The sequence below is a fragment of the Tinamus guttatus genome, unplaced genomic scaffold (assembly GCF_059628265.1).
Source record: "Tinamus guttatus ecotype Peru unplaced genomic scaffold, ASM5962826v1 Tinamus_guttatus_pri_ptg000439l, whole genome shotgun sequence".
In the NCBI taxonomy this organism is placed as follows: domain Eukaryota; kingdom Metazoa; phylum Chordata; class Aves; order Tinamiformes; family Tinamidae; genus Tinamus; species Tinamus guttatus.
The window spans coordinates 1723020-1744515 of record NW_028288973.1 but is presented as its reverse complement, the minus strand read 5'-3'; the positions used below and the strand labels follow the sequence as shown (position 1 = coordinate 1744515).

General features: G+C 48.0%; 1 protein-coding gene across 8 annotated transcripts in view; it reads right to left on the bottom strand.

Moving 5' to 3' along the window:
• RBFOX2 (RNA binding fox-1 homolog 2) overlaps positions 1-13902 on the bottom strand; it is a 162833-nt gene extending 148931 nt beyond the window's left edge. For all 8 annotated transcript variants that reach the window (XR_015913779.1, XM_088531921.1, XM_088531913.1 and 5 more), the window contains exon 1: positions 13611-13902. Coding sequence is in view for 7 of the 8 variants with exons in the window: in XM_088531921.1 (XP_088388047.1) it covers positions 13611-13814 (204 nt within the window). In the remaining variant the exon portion in view is untranslated. The remainder of the gene's footprint in view (positions 1-13610) is intronic.
• Between the last annotated feature and the right edge of the window lie 7594 nt (positions 13903-21496).

The window sequence follows — 21496 nt, the reverse complement described above, 5'->3', positions numbered from 1 at the left end:
TGCGATGCAACTGCACACAGTGGGACTTAAGAGCAGCTCAATAATAACAGCCAAGGCTAGGCTAAAGAATACAGGGATATTTAGCTGCTAAAGACAAAGGATTAAATCTATAAACAGGAACCAAGAGATCAACTTTGATTTCTGTAATGCTGTTTGCCTTGAACAAACTCCATGGATACATGAGCCTGTCCAGCAGATACACACCAACAACAGGGAAACCCTCATGCTGTCTAATTCACCCTAGTGACCTGGACACACTGGAAGTGAGGGAGGAAAAGGAGTTCTGAGAATCCATCCCTATTTTCTTCCCTGGCATCCAAGCTGTGACTACACACCTCTCTCCCAAGCAATAATACCACTTCGTTTTGCTGTGTAATCTGCCTTTCCAAATAGCTCGTGAAAATGATGCCCCATTCATTACTGCCCAGGGGTTATACACTGCAGCAATGAATTGGCCAGTCTTGTTAATGCAGCTACACAAGAAATCCATAAACAGAAGCCATGACAAAACCTATCCAAGGGCTCTAGACACAATACTGTATAATATGCTTTTGGTTATCACCACCACCCACACGAGGAAATTTTACTGCAGGACACTTCACATTTTCACTGTTCAAGCTCTTCCAGATAACAGGAAAGTTTCCCACATCCCCATAAGTTTTTGTACCCTGCCAATTATCTTCATACATACTATGCTGAGCCTGCATTCGACGAGAAAACTTCCAGTGATTACGATGCAGGGCTAATTAAACAGTACCCAGAGGTGACAGCCTCAGTTGAACCACTGGGGAAAGGCAGCACAGCCTGGCCACGCTCAGCTGGGAGGCAGCCTGGAGCTGCTGAAAGGTGCCATATCCCATTCTCACTTCCCTGTGCAATCCATTTCCACAGCACAGCCACTCTAGCACAGCCTGTATATAATTCATTGCGGGTTTTTTTTTTTTTTTGGTAGTATCTTGTTAGAGACAGTTGCCTCCATGATGAAGTGTCAAACCATATGAAGCACTACCCTGTAATGCTTGGGTATAAACAGAGCTCCCAGAGACTGAAGCTCATCATTCTGAGACTGAACAGCTCCTGCGCTTGAGGAAAAACCTACACAGCAACAGAGAAATACTTACTTAGAAACTCTGTAAAGTTGAGAAGCGCCCCACGAAGCAGCTCTCCACTACTCAGGGTGCCCATATGCACCAAAATCCTACCCAGGAAGGCAGAGCCAGACAAAGCCTGGCAGTAGCAGGAATTCACAGGCAGCAGAGGGAGGATGCCACACACTCACTCTTGCCCCAGGGGCACAGAGATTTAGGGATGGTCTTTAAAATCTTGTTCTGGAAATGAAAATAAAATTACTAACCCTAGAACAAACCAGAAAAACATACAAGCCCCTGAATCTCAACTACAAAATTCAAGAACATAGGGATCGAGAAACTGGAATCCTAAAGTGAGAAACCACTCCAGAAAACGCATACAAAATATTTCTATTTCAGACTAGCCTTGAGGATTAGGTAAAACCCACAATCCTAAAAAAACACTTCATGATACCCTGCCATCAAAATCAGTCAATCAGTGCCCCGCGCTACACCTTCTTCAGTGTGTTTGCATCATCTCTTTTTTAAACATCAAATTCACAAGAAGCAACCCCAAATAACATCTAACAAAAGACAGAAACCACACAGATGCTATGCTTACTTGGAGACAAGCACCGGCTGCAGGGTTCATACAAGAGTTTTCTAATGCCTTGAAAGCTACAGTGACAGAACAGCTGAGACCAGTTGTCCAGGAAGACTCCAGCACACACGCCACAGCTGAGGGCTCAAACCCCCCATCCCCTGTCCCGATTCCTTAGGACATCCAGGGATTGGCTGGATCAGTAGCCTGGCACACTTGGGATTTGCTTTAGGGATTAGGCTGGAGGCCTCCCTAACCCAAAGGACACTATGGGAGACTGTTACCACGTTCCCTTCCGCTTGCTCTGCGGTCAGCAGCTTCCCTGAAGCGTCGCAATCACTGTCCCCACTTTGACCATGACACTGACGCCCATACCAACAAACACCAAAATCCAACAGAATGAGAAGCATTTTTACCATACAGTGAAACAAACACCTAGTCAATCATCATACCTTCCCCACATGGGAAAAGGAAAACTGACTATTCTTTCTTTAGACATAGAGACACCTCAGATTTTTCTGATATCACAAGGAGAAGGAAGGAAAACCCAGATTACCAAAGGAGAAAAGTAACAGTTGCCACAGAGAGGATAAACAAATCCAAATTCCATGCTGAAAACAAGCCATCCTCCCTATCAAACTCCAACAGAGCTACCAAATCCTACCCTTTAGCTACCCTAAAAAGCTACCCTGATTGTAAGTTACTTCTGCAATGTCAAGTGCCTGCAGTAATCATGAGTTACAAAAATGCATCCAATGCCAAGCTCAAAAAAAAATAAAATAAAAAACAAAGAACTATCTTCCTGTTTTCACTGGAAAGGTCATGCCTATTTAAGGAAACCTTCTCAAGCAACATGGATATGCTCCATCTACATCCATCAACTAACAGCCTGGGGTTAAGTACATTCACTCATCAAAAAATTCTTAGCCGTTAAAGGAGTCATGGCCCAAGCCATGAATCCAACCCATGCTCCTCCTGGCATGCAAGACTGTCACAAATAATTAATACCATTCACAATCAACACAGCCAATTGATCAGCACAGGAAAGCCTCAGAAAAAAAAAAAAAAGCCTTCATCCATTCAACAAGTTTTCCACGAAACCCATCCCTAAGAGAATCTGTATGTCAGCTAGTCAACGGCTGACCTGAGTATGTCCTCGACCCCATAAACAGTGAAGATTCGGGCCAGAACACAAAGTATGAGTAATTTTTAGTTGTGCTAATTTGTGATTTATCAACAGATACAGAACAGCTACTCTCCTGGATATCTTTGAAACATTTGGCACTACTGACTGCACGACGCTCCTGCTGCATTTGAAAGAGCACAGAACAGATCAGGCAAGATGGTGAAATGCACTAAGTATTTTCTGGAAGGATTCAATCGGCAGACGGTGATACAAAATATATGTAGATATAAACATATACATACATATATATATGTAAACACACATATGTCACACACACACACATACATGTGGCACTGATAATTGGCATTTGAGTCCATGTTGCCTGACCATTTTCAACCTTATTCACTACATATCCACCACAACAGTCCAGTTCTTGGACAAGACTAAAGCACAGGGTCAAGAAGAGCTGGATGAAGTAGACGGTGGATGTCTGGATGGACAGATGGAAACATCAAAATTTCTAAATCACTCTGTAACCATCTTTAAAGGCTGAAATCCAGTTAGTTGATTTCTTTTTTTCCTCCCTTCTCTTTTTTGAAGCTTTCTCTAACTTATGGTTGATGTTTAACCAATACATGGATGGCAATATTCACAAATGCTGTTATCATCTCTATTTGAATCCATCCTACCTTGCCTCTATTATTCCCGACTTACCTCAGCCCAGCTTGTACAACTTGAGGCACTTGACACGAAGACTGACACTCTTCAGGAACTCTAACTAGCCCAGGAAGCCAGAAGCTTCCATAAATTGCTTGGATATAGGGGTTATATACAGAAAAGTATGTTATATCCAGCTGGTGGCATGTGCCAAGGCACAAAGAGGGCACTGCCAGGTTGGCCTTAATATTTTTTGGGAAAAGGCAATAGGACATATCCCCCTATGCCCAAATTGCTTTATACTACATCCAGTGTCATAGTTCAGCACTCCGGGCAAAAGGATATGGCATCTAGTCCAAAACCCTAGTCCCATTCTGCAGGGCTTTTTGCAGAGGACGGAGTTGCAGGTGTACAACACATACCAGACTGCTCATGCTACATCTGCCATTTTCTAAGTGCTGTGCTCGGGGAAACAAGAAAATAGAGTCAAACATTTATGCAGAAGAAGTAAAAAAAAAAAAAAAAAAAAAAAAAAAAAAGAAAACAAACAACTATGGGATGCAGCAGGTACACATTATCCAAGCCTTCCAAGCAAAATACACCTTCCCGACGACTCCATATCGCATCCATGCTGCACAGCAGGGAACAGCCCTCCAACAGCAGCGCTCCGCGCTCCACAGAGGAGCTTCCAGTCCTGCATCCAGCCCGCACAGGGAGCTAGCAGCCAAACCTGGTCCACACCGCAGCTTTCCGCTCTTAAGAGGCTGCTTTATTATCTATACCTCAACTCCCCATTTCTACAATAAGAGATGATACCCTTCCTATCTCTCAGCAAAACTGCAAAAGATTAGATTATTAGTATCTGTGAAGTATCACACTACAGTGCAAAGTACCATAGAAAAGGCCATTAAAAATTAATAGTACTGTATTCAGTGCAAGGTTTAGATTATCTGCAGTAAATATTGTTAGGGGTCACACGTTAGATGAAAAAAGGAAATTAAATATTGAATAGCTCTCCATTCAAAGCCTGAACTCGCACCCATTTTCACTGATAACAAAACTACCGCTAGATTCAGTGGTACCTCAGTGAGAATTATCCATTTGATACACTTAAAGAGATTAAGTCATCTATGAAAATAAAGCGCATGGCCACATGATTAAGCCCTCACGCACTGTCTCCTGCACATATCCTCTTCCTACCGGGCACCTGCTGGGGTGCTGGCTCCAGTGCCCACCACACTGCTGGATCTTCTTCAATACGCTCCACGGTAAAATCAGACTCTTCTGCTACAACAACAGAGTCCAGGTTCTCATCCCTGGACGAGTCTTTAGGATTTCTGCATATTAGACAAAGTGTGCCTGGTGGCACCGATGGGACTAACACAAACATCACAGAGAAATTTAAACCCAGAAACCACCACCAGGTAACTCAGAGAAGGATGAGCTTCCAAAAGAACTGCCTGCTACCCGCAGACGAGGAGAAGCACCTACAGAAGGCACCTCCTCCTGACACAGCTTCACCACCGGGTGCTTTAAACTGAGTAACAGAGGCGTACACAGGGAAGAGAGACCTCTTCAACAGACCTTCTTTCTGGGATAGGCGAATTATAAAAGTTATTGGGAAGCCCTTTAATGCATGCTCACTCTTTCCTCAATTTCTTCTTCCCCACACAAGGAAGTTAAATAGTCAAACAGAACAAAAAAGGGGTAGGACAGAAATCACTTAGAAATGCCATCTCACATATGCTCCTCTATGGGGCACATTGACTACACTGCTTGCAAAACCAGGGGTCCTAAAGAGAGAAAATTGCCAAACCACAAGACAGTGTATCCTACAAATCCCCGTTTTTCAACTGGTCTCATCAGCCTACGGGAGCTGGAGCAGATCCAAGGAAAAGTGGCATTCCCAGCCCTCTCCAAGCAAGGAAGCTGCAGCTGCATGCAGCAAATTACAGGCCTAGGATCCCAGCTACAGCCTCTTTGCAGCCCACACAATACTAAATTGAGTCTCCTAAGTGAAGCCTTGGTGCGATTTTATTCCTGGACATCGCCCCCAATGGTGCCAACTATCCCGAATGCCTGTGAGAATCTCCTCTAGCAAGAGCTAGGAAAAGCTCTGCAGAAAGCCTCAGCTAAGAGTGCACTATGGCCTCGTGAAGAAACCTGAGCTGGATCCAGATCCCAGGGCCTCAAAGGCCTCCAGGGAGAATATTTTGATATGTGCAACACACAGAAATGCCACATAAGGTTGCTTCTTTAGTCTCTCTATTACAGGAAATTTAGCTACATAGAGCCAGAGGGGAAAAAAAATCAGCTCCACCCTCTCTGCTGCCCCCCCCCCCGCTCTTTTTTTAAATAGTGCAGGCTCTTCCCATCTCTATAGTAAGTAATTTTATATTACTGTTGAAGCAATTATAGGCAGATAAAACAAAGGAATTCATAAAGAGAAAAAGAAACAATTGCTTCTAGCTCGTAGACTTTGAAGAAAGCATCCAATTTTCCTGCACAAATGACCTCTCCTAGACAAAGGCAAAAACAAGCAACATGAATGTCAACGCACGACCACTTTTGCAACACGCCAGGCTGAACTCTCCCATACAAGAGATGCAAGTCAAAAATCTCTTGCTCTGTTTTCTGCCTGGCAAGGATCAGGAGCATCCGGCTCCCCAGCCTCACAGCTTACTAGGTGGCAATGACACAAATGACCGAATGTCAGCTTTTCATAAACTGAATTAACAGAAATTATGGATGTTTTCTGCTCTACCCAAAGGGATACTGGATGAAGGTCAAATTAGACTTTCGTATACAGCCTTTTCTACATTGCAGCTACTTAAATACATCATGTCATTCCTAAGTAAATACCATCCCCTTTCTTTCAAGTTCGATAACAGAGCTGCCAGGGGCGGTTTCAATAGCTGCCAAATGTACAGGACAAGCCAAATGAGAAAGGGACTGGAATTACTCACCAGCATCTTCCTAAACATTCTGGAAATCACCCAGAATAGCCGAGTCAGATTAGAAACCTCTAATACGGCCTGGGCCGCTCTCGGCGAACGACGGTGTCCAGGAAGGGTTTCCTGAAGTCACCGCGGAGGTGCCTTGGCGCAGCTTGGCAGTAAGCGTGCGGTAAGGAACGCTTCAGGTGAGGATGCTGGCATATTGTAGCTCTAGGAAGGGCTGCTCGTACAGCTACAGTCCCTGCCCACATCAGGCCTGACTCTTACAGAGATTCCCTAATTAACTTGGTGCAAAAATGAAAACATACTAATAAAAACATTATGGAAGGAGGTAGAAGCATTACAGAGGGAAGTAGCAGCGCTTCGAGAAAAAAGATACACACCTTTCAGCTTTTTTCCTGAACTTACAATTTATTGGAGAGCAGAGGGAGTTAAGGTCCAAAACACAGTCAAGCAGCTCTAATCCCTAAACGTTAGGATTATCTCATGACAGCTACACTCCAGCATCCATTCAAAACCACTGTAAAATGCAGATCAACAGAATGCTTCAATGAGCTGGAACTCGTTACCTCTAATTGCTTCTCTCACTTCACTTCTGGAGGTTCCTCTGATCCTTTAGCCATAACAGCACGAACACATGCAGAGGGTCAAGTCATACCTGAGATGGGCAAAGTAAATAACAGGTTTCCAGTCATGCGAAGCCCCCTGTCCTTCTCTTTCACTTCACCTGGAAACATAAGTTCACCTTGAGCCACATCAGCTGCGCAAACCAAGACATTTTCAGCACTTTCAATTGAAGTGATCCCTGACATCCCCCAACGCAGCAGAGCTTCCTGAGGAGCAAACCAAAGGCTGCTAATGATAGGCTTATTTTTCCTAGTGACCAGCTCTAAGTCCTTCAGAAGGAGCCTTCAGGGGGCCACAGACCCCACACACAAACCTACAGTCAGCTCCTTGGTTTTCAAACACCATCAATTCAACTGCAGTTTGGCTTCCCAAACAGTGCTACAGACAAGGCAATAATTTTTTTGCTACTGCCTCCTTTAGGTCTCCCTTGCGCCAGCAAACCGAAGCGCCCAGAGCAACCACAGAGGCAAGAGAGCAGTTAAGTCTGCAGTGTCTTTGCAATAGCCATGAAGAGAGAAGCGTGAATCCCAAATGGAAAGGGGGCAGCCTGGATAGACCGGGAGGGGAGGGTGCACAGGGCATGCCCAAGGGACAGGCACAGTGGTCGGAGCGCAGCAGTGACCAACCTTGCTGCCTACCCAGCCAGCAGCCGCAAAAAGGCGAGGGAGATTCCAGCACGTCTACGAAATGCCAGAGTCCCGGTATTTCTAAGTGAGGAATAAAAATAAAAACAAAAAAATAGCCAAATGTTCATACAGCTGCTACCCATACACAGGAAACCATCTCCAGTAAAGCCAGACCTCCATTTAGCTTCCAACCGCACAACTCAGGCCATCAACTTTAAACACCAGCTTTTGAAATCCAAAGAGAAATGCAGACTGAGCCTGTAGGGCTACTAAGGCATCCAAAATACTCACCTTGTGCTTTCTGTTTTCCTGAACGTGGCAGGAAAAGAGCCAACTTTAAAGTGTTCTCAACATCCCTGCAACCCCAACCTTCAGTCTGTTTGCCAGGAGTTTTCTTTGAAGATTTTCTACATCTTCCAAACTCTGTCAGGTAACTTATAACTCCCAAGCAAAAATTCAAAAATCCCAAAGGACAAGGGCAAACAAGAAAATAACAACAAAAGGAGAATCATTGGGCCTCAGCACATCAGCAACAGTCCGCCCAAATAGCACCCCTGGAAACCTCATCTTGAAGGTAAGGCAGGGATTAGCTTTTGGAAACTCATTTTTTTTTCTCCCCTGTAGAATATTTTGTAGCCCCATCCTGTAGTATTGCTCAGCATCTCCTCATGAAGATGGCCACGACATGAATAATAAGGTGAGGAAAAGGTAACCTGACTACACAGCTTTTCCAGCACTTACTGGAACAAAATGTTCCCCTTAAGATTTAAAACACGGATTTCAATACGGGTCACCCACAGTACCAAAGCTGCTGTTCACAGGCCCCTTCTTGATTACAGTCCCAGGCAGCACCATTACTTTGAGAACCCAAGCCTGTCTTTGGGAGTCACTAGCAGCGTCCTTTCTCGCCCCGCTCCGAAGCCCCACGGCCAGCCCTGGGCTGAAGTGGCGCACGGGAGCATCCCGCTGCTCCCACTTGTGCCCAGCCTCGGGTACGCAGCTCGTGGCCTCACTCGAAGTTAAGCAGACGGCCAGATTTCACATCAAGAAGGAATTTTCTCCCCGGTCAAACTGGCAACAGCCGCTGGATTCCTGCCCTCCCCTGCTGCATGAGCCATAACTCTCTTCCTTAGGATCATCTAGGAATTTTTGTCCAACAAAGCTCCCACCACAACAGAGGTTGTCAAGAAGCACCAGGAACGACCCAGCTCTCTTCCTTCTGTGGCACGCGGGATTTTACAGCTCCTGATGTTTCGTGCTAGGGGGATTCAGGGTGGTAAAGGGTGAAGGGAGCCTGCTGGCCCACAGGCAGACGAGGAGCATGGGTTTGCTTGTGGACCAAAGACTTAACACCTATTACATCATTATTTAAAAATCACAGGGGACTCATCTCGGCAACACAAGTCATCTTTACAAATCCTATACCGAAATGCCTGAAGTGCCATGCCAAAAATCACCCACTGTTACTACTACAAACCTACACGAACTGGATTAAGGCGTACGTCAAGCAGAGTTTCATTAACGTCTTCCTTGGCTGATCAGTCCAATTTATAATTTCCCCCCAAATATTCAGGGCTACTAAATACATGAGTCATTCTTGAAAAAAAAAAAAAAAAAGCAAAAGTCAGCTCTACTCATATTTTGTCTCCAATTTCAGACATGTATTGCCCTCAGACACAATTTTAATTCACTAACCAGACTGGACCACCCCAAAAAAAAAATCGAGTTTCAGCTTGGGGACCAAAGGGTCTCTTCATTAATTAACTGAGGCCAATGCAAAGCAACCAGAAGGTATTTTAGTAACAACTCTCTTCAGGAGTAGGGATGGAAACCTGGCTGCTACACCCGGAGCAAAGAGGAGGGCAGCACCCTGGATCCCACCCTTCTTCTCTGCGGCTCCAAAGAGAAAGGAGGAGCTCTTCCCTCCTCAGCACAAGGTTTCTTTCTCCTCCTCCTCCGCTCACATGATAAAAGACGTGATTACCGCAAGGGCACTTTCTCTCCAATCTGCGAGGCCGTCAACCTCTTCTGAAAAGCAGCAAAAGCAGCTGCATCAACAACCACTTTTGGGTGCTGCTTCACGAGTGACTTAAGCCAATATAACTTCCCCCCGCCCCATTCAGGACTATTTTTACCCAGATCAGCAAGCTGATCCAAATGATTCAACACCCAACCCAGCAAACAGAGAGCAAGCCAGTTCCTAGCTAGCATTCATATAGTTAACAAGCAGCAGTACCTTGGGGCCCCTTCGTTTCCAAAACTTACAAACATACCCAAATACTTCCAGGAGACATTCCTGGCTGGGCTTACTTCATTTTTGCCACTTATGGACCAAAAGGAGCTAAAAAGCAGCAGCTTGTTCTGGACCTTCTCCTCCCACGCCAAGATTAACAGAAATATGTCTCCAGAGCAGATAGCAGCCATGATCCGATTTATCCCAATCCCAACCCAAGCAGCTTTACACCACTCTCTTAACAAGATCAGCACTGACCAAACACCATTTATCCTGATCAGAGATGGATTAGATAATGAAACCCTAACTGCATAAGCTGTCTGAGCATGCTGGACTAAGACAGCAAAAAAATGGAAGTCCAATAAACTTACAGGTTCGTTTAAGCTTTTTAAGGCATTTGGCCCCAAGGTCGCAGAAACTAGCTACTATCTTGAGCATCTTCCTACAGCCCAGCCTTTATAGTTCACATTAATGGAGAAAAAAAAGTACCACTTGTTTTAAGGCTGTGTTATTATTTTCTACAGTTAGAAGACTTATTTCAGCATTATAAACTGCACTTATGTCCTGAGCCACCAGTTCTCCAGGGCTGTGCACAGCAGAAGCCGTAGCAGGAGCAGCAACCCGGGATTCCTCATACCCGGCCTAGAAACACGAGGTCGTGAAGTTTACACAGCAACACCCTGTGGCTCTGGAACAGGAAGCAGAAAATTGACAGGATCTGCAGGAAAAACAAGGTACAACAGTTGCTGATGTTATTGCTAACTTCCAGAAAACCTCTGGAACACGAGGCGGGGGGGTATCTATTTGTTTCTCTCTCTCGAAGAACAGGCTCTTAATCACTTTTGCAAGCAGTACTGACACTTAAATGTAGAGAAAGAAACTCTTTTTCTGCAGCAAGATACTTCAAAAGATTGTACTATCTGAACTCTTGATTAAAGGGTAGAGTAATTAGAAATTACTAAGGAAGAGATCTTCCTAGCTAAGAAACTATGCGCTAAGATTGGCTTCATAGCTGGTATTTTTCACGTAAAACCATGAGAAGATTCTCCGAACACACACATACACAGAGCTTTCTTTAGGTCTAAAAAGCATCAAGTGAATGTTTTTTCTGGAGCGGGGGGAAGAGTTAGTAGCAAAACTTACAGAAAAGGTTTACATCATGCTAAAAATATCACACAACTACAAAGCTCCTATTCTGAAGGACTGAAGATATACGGAATATTAATAAATGTAATGTTTTAAAACTACATTCTACTAATTACATTTTTCCAAGTACTTTTCCACCAATACTGCTAGAATACTGCTCTTTGCCAGCTTACAATATGAAAAACCATAAACAATCCAACTCTCTGCTCGGATCCATAATTAATCCCTGCTACTAGTAACGTCATTACACACTGTCGTGTGTGTATGCTGTGGCAGCGCCATGGGTGAATGCTCCAATCTCACTATTTGGTATTATTTGCTAAGCAGATAACAAAATGCATTCCCGATTTAAATACAAAGTACTTAGAAATTGTACTAGTTCACACACACAAAGAAAAAACAAATTTTACAATGGCTCAAAGCGTTTAAGTCTCTTTGTGGGCAATTTTCAGATGATTTGCCTCTGGTTCACATTGACACCAACCAGTTTATTCACTAATTATAGCTAAATTGACACATCCCACACAGCTACACAAGCATCTATGCCCCAGACCAACTCCTAAGACCTGGAAGGATTTCCTATCACTGTGTTGATAGATTCATTCATAATTCTCTAGTTATACACAACACACACAAAAAAAATATTCCTCAGCACTGGACACCCTTTGCCTTACAATTTTGTACATTGTCCAAGACATAGTTTTTACCTATTTGAGGAAGAAGAAACTAAATCAAGGAGTAGAAGAGCAAAGTGTGGCTCCCTTACAGAAGCAGGAGTCGCAGCATCCAGGTGTGAAGCTCCAGCCTATGTCCAGCCCACACCATCAGCCCAGGCATGGAAATGATTCTGTGATGTGGAGAGACCACCAGGAAAGGCCAAACATCAAACAGCAGCACAAACAAAACCCTCCTACTCTGAAATATCAAAAAAAAAAAAAAAAAAAAAAGTCTTGCGCACACAAACTGGAGACTGCCTATAACATAAAAGGGGAAAATAGCTGCCCAGCAGATGGTCCTTAGATCAGAGGAGAAGCACATTACACCGGACAGAGTTGTCCCCTATGAACAAGGTCTATCAGCCCGAGCCCAAAGTTCTGAGCACGGAAAGAAGTTTAGTTGAATAAATCACACCATTTTCAAAGAGCTCTAATGTATTTGTTGCAAGAAATGGAAGCAAAGAAGTATCAACTGAATTGCCATAATAAAACTTAGCATACTGGCAGCAGAGAATAGAAACTACTCTTCCTCCCTCAAATGCAAAGGCAAATGCACCTGGAAAAGGAAAGAGCAAGCCTTGAGTGACGATCAATACACAGAAGCAAAAGACGACAGGGATCTATTTTATGTATTTATTTATTCTTATCCAAAGCTGTCACTCACTGGAAGACTCTCACGTGATGTCCTAAGACCCCTTCCTCTGCTCCCAGGAAGGGCATGAAATTATTCCTTATTATTTACAAACAAGGCATCAAAAGAGGGTAGATAAATCACCACTACTCTTTAATAAGCTCCATGCTATCTATGTACCATACGCTAAGCGTTTCCTTCCACCACTCCTTTCCCAGCCTCACAGGGAGGGTAGAACCGCGAGCCAGAGGGAAGCGCAATGACAGGAGACCTAGAGGCCTACGAAGCATCAAACAGGACAGTCCCCTCAAAAACCAGAACCCTGCGCTGCAACAACACGCGCTCGGGCGAGCTCAGAGAACTCGCGCGCATCTCCAGCTGCGCCAGAGAAGGCAGCGGATAAGAGACCCGATCCTCCTTGTTAATTCATGTTATCCCTGTGCTATTCGATACCTCCCGTGCATACACCAGCCATCCCATCTCGGCGCGCTTTGTACTGCGCCTCCAGCAAGCGCCAGCCGGCCGACACGCACGTTTTCTCACCGAGCTGGAAAAATCACGCGTAAGGGGGGAGCCCATTAAATCCACAACCAACAGACCCATCCCCAGCCTGGGACAACAGAGGCACAGGGGAGCGCCGGCCACTCCGGCGAGGAAACTCGCAGGATCTGGCAGGCGAAAACACGCCAAAAGGAGAGCGATTCCTTTAAAGGAGAAGAGCGGCACGAGACAGCAAGAGATCCACAGGATTTATTCTGCCTCCTCGGGCGCCGTTACAGCTCCCGGGCATCAAGAAAGGTTTTTTTTTTTTTTTTTTTCTCCTAGGGGGAAGGAAAAATTAATAGGTGGATATATGTATACAAGTAAAGCAGGCGGTGGTTTGAGTCGACTGTTCCTTTAAAGGCAAAGGGCAAACTGGAAGATAAAATAAATGAAAAAAATAGAAAAAAAATTGTAAAGTAAAAACATAAAAATAATGTAAGAAATAATATAAAATAACACAGTAAGATACAAAATAATATAACAATATAATATAAAATACTATTAAATAGTATAATAATGCAATATATAATAGCACAATAAAGCACTATATGGTAATATAAATGCAATATAATACAAGGCCCGCTCATCGCTCCCAGCCGCAGGGGGGGCACCGTGGCAGGGGCGCGGACGCCCCCCGCTCCGCTCCGCACCGCCCCGCTCCGCTCCGCGCCGCTCCGTACCTGCATGCCGCCGCCCTCGGCCTCCGCCTCCGTGCGCAGCCGCTTGCTGTGGCCGCCCTCGGCGCCCTCCCCGCCGGGCATGGGCTGCTCCAGCTCCGGCTCCCGCTTCACGCCGCGGGCGGCCCCGACGCCGCCGCCGCCGCCGGCCACGAGCTGCGGCTGCTGCTGCTGCTGCTGCTGCGGGGGCTGGCCGCCCTCCGCCATCCGCGCCGCCGGAGCCCCGGCCGCCCCCCCGCCGCGATCGCCCCGCTCTGGCACCGCGACGCCCCGGCGGAGGAGGAGGAGAACGAGCAGGAGGAGGAGGGCAGGGAGGCGGGCGGAGGCGGGCGGGCGGCGGCGCCGCGGGCAGCGCTGCGGGCTCCGCGCCGCTCGCGGGCTCGGCGGCGGCGGGGCGGGGCCGCGGCCCCTCGGCAATCTCCGGAAGCGGCCGCCGAGGCAGCGCGACCCCCGCTCGGCAGCCTTCGGCGGCGGGAGGGGGCGGGGCCGGGGCCGGGGCGGGGCGGGGCCGCGGCGCCACCGGCCGCTGCCGCCGCCGCTGCACCGGGCGGCGGGAAATGGCGCCCGCCGCCGCCGCGGAGCCCCTGCTGCGGGGAGCCCCCGCGTGGGGGCCAGCGGGGACGGGGCTGCGGGAGGCCGCGGGCACCGCGCTCTGGCCCAACCGCGTCTGTCTCGACCCAGTGCCCGCAAAGCATAAACCGAGCCCGGAGCAGTTTGTTTGTTTTGTTTTGTTTTTCCCGTCCCGCTGTACAATATCTCCAAGGGGAATCATGTCCGCACAGCGGCCGTGTCGTCTCCCCCTGCCCCTAAAGGACCCTTGGCAGCAGCGAGGTCGGGCACCGATGCTGCTGTTGGGCCGATAAATCTTTGGGCCATCTGCCCTGCAGCAGCAGCCGTTGCTCGGGGTGCGGATCTGCTCTCCCGGCCCCTCCGCGCTGCCCCCGTGCCCTTGCGGGGAGCCCGCACCAGGGCTCGTGTCTGATTGCCGCAGAAAGCGGCTGGTCTGTCTTTCTAATAGCCTTGGTGGGGTTTTCTTGCGTTTTTGCATATAATTCCACACTGTTCTGCAAATGGCTTCCCGCCAGATGTAGACATTGATCTTTAAACCTGAAGCCTGTTGGCCAGCTGCTTTACATTTTTCCACATTTTTGATTTTGGGAATCAATTTTTGAACCCTTAGTGTGAACGTGAAGTTGATTTAATCACACAGCTGCTCTCTGGTAGCACCAAGGACAATGTACCATAAAAAGCAAAATGCCAGCAGCTTCTGCTGTCCCAAAACTAGTATGGAGGCCTTGATAACTTGAGGGAGAACTAATCTGCAGATCCTAATACAAGCATGCAGTTGGTTTTATTATGGCAAGGGGCTGGGTATTCATCCTCTGATAGTCCACACTTGTGAGGAGGAACCAGGAATGCAGGTGTTCAATGTATGTCAACACACATGGCAAGGAACCCTTCTTGACGTTCCAGCTGTCACCCTATGTTGAAGCCCATGGAACAGTGAGATTCTCCTGGTGTATCTTCACTCCTCTGCTGATCTTCAGGAAATGATAGAGCCTTCGATTTTGAATGACAGTTACAGTTACGTGACTCCGGTCTTCCCGTACAACACATTCTTCCTGATCCAAGAGTAATTTTCAAGGCCACGTTAAAACATATTTTAAGTGGTATGTTTTTGCTATGGGGTGCCAGCTTGTCTCTTCCGGTGACAGGGAAATCTATTTTTTTTTTCAAAATGATGACAAATCCCCATAGAGTGGCATGCACCCGGAGGACAAATACTTACAGTTTTTGTCTGCTCGCCCACCAAAGGTGAACACGTGCCTCATTCCTCTTTGCTGGGTTTGGTAAAATGAGCCAGACTGTCAAGCAACATTGAATGAACGTGTTCACTCCACCCTTAGCTTAAAAGAAGTAGAGATTCTCCTGACTAGGGTGCTACTCATTCAACAGAAAGCTTTTCTTTATTTCTTCATCTGCGTGAACCTTGCATAACTAATATTTTTAATGGGGCGTTTCTAGGCGAAGATTGTGAATTAAGACACTGCAGAATGCTTGAAACACATTTTTGAAGGATCCAGCCTGAAGAAACGCCGGAGTAAACTTTTCCTCTGCCATGCCTGATGTTCCTCTTGAGGAATATCAAGAGAAAGAGCTGCTCTATGGCGCTCAGCCTCCATTTTTCTCTTTGCCTGCATGGCAGGAGCTGGTGGAGATGGGGCTAGGGGAAGGCAGAGACCTGTGCTGACCTGCGGTGTCCGCCGGCGCGCTGCAAGCTGTCGTCTGCTTTCTGTTGGGATCGTGGCGATATTTGGTGTTGTTATTGCCCTGCCTTTCTCCATTTGCACTCAAAAAAGATTAATGAATTAATCTTCACAGTATGCTTGTGGGATAGATATTGTCTCTGTTTAATGGAAGGGGCAGAAGGCATTCCTGAAGTCACAAAAAGGCTTTTGAGCAGGGACTACAATCTTAATCCCTTGATTTCCTTTCACACAACCCAGCTGCCTTTTAGGTATTTGTATGTGACATCTGAGACATACTAAATAGACAGCTGACTGTGCTCTTAACCCTTTCGCTGTTGCCTGACTCCTGCGTGCCGTTATTTTGCAGACGAGTTTGTGGAGCTTTGTTCGTTTCCCAAAGCTTCGTTTCCCAACAAATTAAAGAGAGGCAGCTATATTAGATGTTGTCCTTACAGAACACACTCAAAAATGGTGTGAAGAATATATCTTTCTGAACAGCTTCTTTTTTTTTTTCTTTTTTTTTCTTTTTTCCCCCCAGAAAGGCACCCAATGAAAGGGCTTGAAGGACTATGTTCTGGTGCTCCCACTGGTGGCATCGGGACGCTGAGTGTGACAAGTCTGTAGCAGTGCAGGGAGTTGGATCTTGGTACGTGCCGTGGAGGACCAGAGGCAATGAATGACTCATGCAAGCTCTGGGGAATGAGCATGAAGTGAGGCACAAACTCTTTGACCCAAAGGCGTAGAAATCATTGGGAGACGGTTCAAAGTGAACCCCTCCACCACCGCAACAGAGAGGGGTTTCTTGCTGCCTCCACCATCGACACGTGGTGTCTCACCCTGTTGACCTCCCTAGCTCCTCGCGTTCTCTCAGCCTCCTGCACTTTCCCCTCTCCTTCCCCAGGGGATTTTGTCTCTCTGCTGAATGGGTCAGTGGAGATTTAATGGTTCGCCCAGCCCTGCTCGTTCCTGCTGCTTCTATGCTGCCAGCCAGGATCTTGGAGCCAAATGCTCTTCCTCCTGGCAGCAGTACTCCCACAGGTAGCGAAGAACAGCTGAGGTGAAGGTTCTGCCTGCACTTTGGTCCCAGTTTCCCAGGAAATGGTGACAAGCATAGGTAAATGTTTCTCCTTGCTTATCTATAGATGGCTATTTAGAACAAAGTTTTATTAACGTAAGTTGCCTTTTTTTTTTTTTGTCACAGCACGCAGCCAAAAACGTATAACGTAAGTCAACAAAACTCAAAGCTTTTGTCGTCTGACTTAAACCATCTGTATGAAGGATGCCAGAGCTCGAGCAGTGGCAGGAGGCCAGTATCGATGCACTGCGCTGATGCAACAGCGCTGGCAACCGCCGCTCAGCAGCGGGTCAGCACCCACAACCCGCAACCCATGGCCAGGGTTACCCCTCGCGCCGAGGCCGCCGGCCTTCGGCAAACACCAGCGAGCACCAGCAGGGCAGTGGAGACAGCTGAGACTCACCACATTGCTCCTAGCAGAACTTCTCTGCGTGGCCTTGTCATTTGCCTACCTGCTTCAGACCTCGCCGAGGTGCAGTCAGCATTGCCAAGAGGCACAGACCGAGGCCTGCGCTGCTGCGGGGCGCCTTCGCGCACGAGAGCTGCGCTGTTCCCAGGCGGCCGCTGCTGCTGGCGCCGCGCGGCACCTGCAGTGCAGATGCAGGTATCTGCACGTGTGCAGTTTGCATAACGATGACTTCTGCCTGCACTGCCTGCACCGGGAAGGGCAGGGAATGGAGCAGGTCTTTCAGCACGCCTAATACGAAGGGGCCTTGTAAGTGGTTCTGCAAAGGAACTGCTCTCCCCCAAACATATGATAATAGATAACTGTGTGAAGACCTCGTCTGAGAAACAAAAGGTCTTTTGCTTTCATGTTGAGAAAACGGGGCTGACCAGCGCAAGATAAATAGCGTGAACCACAGAGGCACCACGGAGTGTGTGGGGACGCGGACCAGGAAAACATGGATTCTCCCCCACCCTGTGGATGCCAGAGACCATGGAGCAGATAGGTACTAGGTGTTTATTTCCCTCAGCTCCCTCTCAAAAGTAAAGCAGAGGTTGCTGGAGGCGTGAGTGTGTGTCGATGGGTAGCAGTGCTGTTGCTGCAGTGCTTTAGCAAGGCAGCTGGAGCCACGACCCCTGCACACACGTGTCGCTGGTCCTCCAGCACCTCCGCTGTGTCACCCTGTCCTCCCTCAGAGCGGTGCGTGTCGGGCCCGAGCGGCTGTTCCGTTGTTGTTCGGGGTGTCAGTCTGCGCCGGCTCGCGGGCAGACAGACAGCGCTAATCATTACTTGCAGTTGCTTGTTTCCAAACACACCGGAGGCTGTGCAGCCACAGAAGGGCAAACGCCCGGCCGGAGACAGCTCCCGTTCCCCGTGTAACAGGCAGGCGAAGCAGAAACACAGAGCAAAACACCCACTGCCCGGCCACATCATGAGAACAGAGCGGGTTCGAGCCCGTAGCTCACGCTGCCTTTCCGTGGAGCGCCCTGCCTGTCAGAGCTCCTTAGCTACAGCTCAATTTGCTACATGGCTGATTTCTGGAGTCCAGACAGATTCTTCCCCGCTAATCGGTTTATTGAAAAGCATCTCCAAGTGTACCGTTATCCACAGAATGCCAAAACAAGCCGGTCCTTCGCGCGATGAGCAGCAGGAGGGCCTCCCCGCGCAGAGGAGGGCCCGCGCGTTTCCCGCAGCAAGGCCGGGGGCACCTCTCCCTGTGTGACTCTGCAGGGGCAGGGAAAGGGTGTGCGGCCGGAGCAGGCCCACACCCTGATGCTTCCCAGCTGCCAGAGCCTTCCCTGGAGACTGCCGTCGTCTGGGCAAACTGCAGCAGCAGGAATTACGCCTCGGGATCCAAGCCACAGGAGCGTCTCCAGGATTGCTCCAGCTTTCTGCTATTACAAACATTTTGCAGGCCCCTCCTCTTCTGCTGCTAAAGTTTTAGCTCGTTGTGTACTCCGCGCTCCCATAGTGTTCCAGTTCCATTCCTCATATTTTCCTTGGCTTCAGCTTCCAACTGAAATTTCCACGTGTCCAGTTGTAGTTATTCAACTTTCCAGATCACACCACATACATTATAGATGACTCCACCTGCTGGCTATTTAGTAGGCCAGCATTCATATCAGATGTGTAATACTGCATAGAACTATGATTACAAATCACACCCTTGGAGGGAACATTTTCTGTAACAGATTATCTGTTTTCCTTTGCACAAGAAAATGCCATGAGAATTTATGATCGTGTCATACCAATATTATACTGACATACCAATAAGCATTTCTAATCTGATTTCATGCTTTCACAAAGTTATTTGGTGCTGGTACAAAGCACATTTCAAGTAAGATTTGAAAACACACATTTTTTTTAAAGTTGTTTCTCAACTCTAGCAATAGCTGCTGCCTCTTTCTTCAAATCGAAATTAGAAAACGTCTACTAAAACCCCACAAATGCTCTTTGTAAAAGTCAGGAGGATGTTTTCGAAGATGGGCAAACCCTACTTTGTAAAGAAAAACCTCCATACATAGTAAATGTGCCTAAATACGAGGAGTTCACATAAAAACCTGGTACGTGCGTGAACTCAGAGGCAGCTGGGCCAGGCGCAATGACTCCATCAGGAGAGCAGAGAAATCCTTTGGTGTAATTCAGCAGTACGCATAAATACTTGCTTAGTTTTAAACATAGGACATATCATTGCAATCGGTGTGATTATTGACATGCCTCTGAACAAGGCAAATACTTGGGTACTGGTTAAACTGGGGCCGCGCTCCGCGTGCGTGGCCAGAGTGACTGTGTCGCTTGCAGGCTGGAAAGCTGCATACATCTGTCTCGGGATATGTTGATCTGGTCTGCCAATCGCCAGTGCTCGCTTATCTCCGAGAAAATGGAATTATTTCCAATGCAATTTATAGCCCCCACTGCAAAAGTCTAACCCTCTGCCCCTGAATTACAGAAAATCCAGACAACACATAATCCACTACAGGAAATATAAACGCCTAATGCAATTTTATAGGCGGCTGACGGGTGCCAAGTTTGCTAGCCCAGACAATAGGTTGCAGATTTCCCAGCGGAAAGCACAAAAAAGGGGGTGGGAGGAGGGCCGGACTGCAGCTCTCCCCGCTGCTCCGCAGACCCCGCGCGCTCCGGCTGCGGCTGCGGGCGGGAAGGGGCCGCTCACGCGGCCGCGGCGGCGAGCAGAAGCGCAGCCATATTTAGGCATGTTCTCCAGCCCCCTCTCCTGCTCCCGCCTGCTGCTCGGCCGTCTGGGAGGCGAGCAGAGCTACACATTCGAACCGAAATAAAACACTATCGTCTCCCGCGCAGAGCTCGGAAGGGGATATCCAGCGGCCTGCAAGGCCGATGACGAAACGGAGGTGGAATCCCTGGCGGAGGGACGCGGCGGGTGACAGGCGCCACGCGGCAGGGGCCAAACGTCCCAAAAATCCTCAGGGTTGTGGCTGTGGTCCCGGTCCCGCTCCCTCCACGGTCACGGCTCACGCTGTATTAATACCACTTATCTTCTCACAAGCTGCGCTCAGATGCCGTTAAGGTGGGAAGGGTAATGTGGGTTAAATATGGAATGGGAAAATTGCAGTAGTCTTCCAAGTATGTGCGATAAATTCAAACAATTTAGGGTGGAGAGGAAAGCTGGAAACTGAACATATTCTTCAGCAGAGAGAATGCGTAAGGAAGGCACCTAAATAAATATGATTGCAAAACCAGGCAATAACCATCTCATTCAGATGGAGTCAATTTAGTTTTATCATCCAGATTTGCTTACAGTGATTTTTAAAGATACAGGATTTTTTTTTTCTCCTCCTAATTTCCATTCTCTGTCCAACAACTTGTTTGGGTGTCTCAGCTGTGCATCTCCTAGCCTCATGGGCTTGTGTTTCTTCAATATCTGACCTCAGCGCTGAGCCTCCTCGGTTTGTAGTATTTGTTTAGAGGTTAATTGCAGTATCAGCGCAGTGGACTTTGCCCTGAGTAATAGGCAGGCTCTGCTTAACGCAAACTTGCACACACATATATAAACTTAAATACAAACTTAAATCTGGTTCTGCAGTGCCGCTTCCTCAGCTGCCGGCCTCCCCGTTGGCCGCGGGCGGTGGAAGCCCAAGCCGGGATGTGTGGGCGAGTGCCTGGTGCGGGCGCAGAGCAGCCCTCCTGCCCCCATCCCTGCCCCTGCTCCGACAGGACGGCGGCTCTCAGCGCTCGGATCTCCCTCCCCCTGTGTCTCTCACCCCTCCATTTTCATTATTTTTCTTTCCTCCCCTTTCCTGCAGCAGGAACTTTCCCTTGGGAGCCATTAGTAAGCGAAGGGATGTGAGGAGAAATGAAAATGAGAGAGGTTCACGAGCAGACGCGAATTTACCCTTTAGCTGCCAAAAACCCCTCAGATGCTCCAGAGCTCCTGGGAGCAGGAGTCTCCAAGCCGAGGGCTCGGTGCCAGCCTCCCGCTCGGCCCGTCTTTCCAGGCATCCACTGTAACCAGAACCAGCAAACACCCCATCCTCCCGCAGCCTGCGCCCACGGCCCGTGGCTCCCCCCGGCCCGGCAGCAAGCGGGGCTCCTCACAAACACACGCTCTGACCCCTGCTTTCCCTCTGTGCAAGGCAGGGCA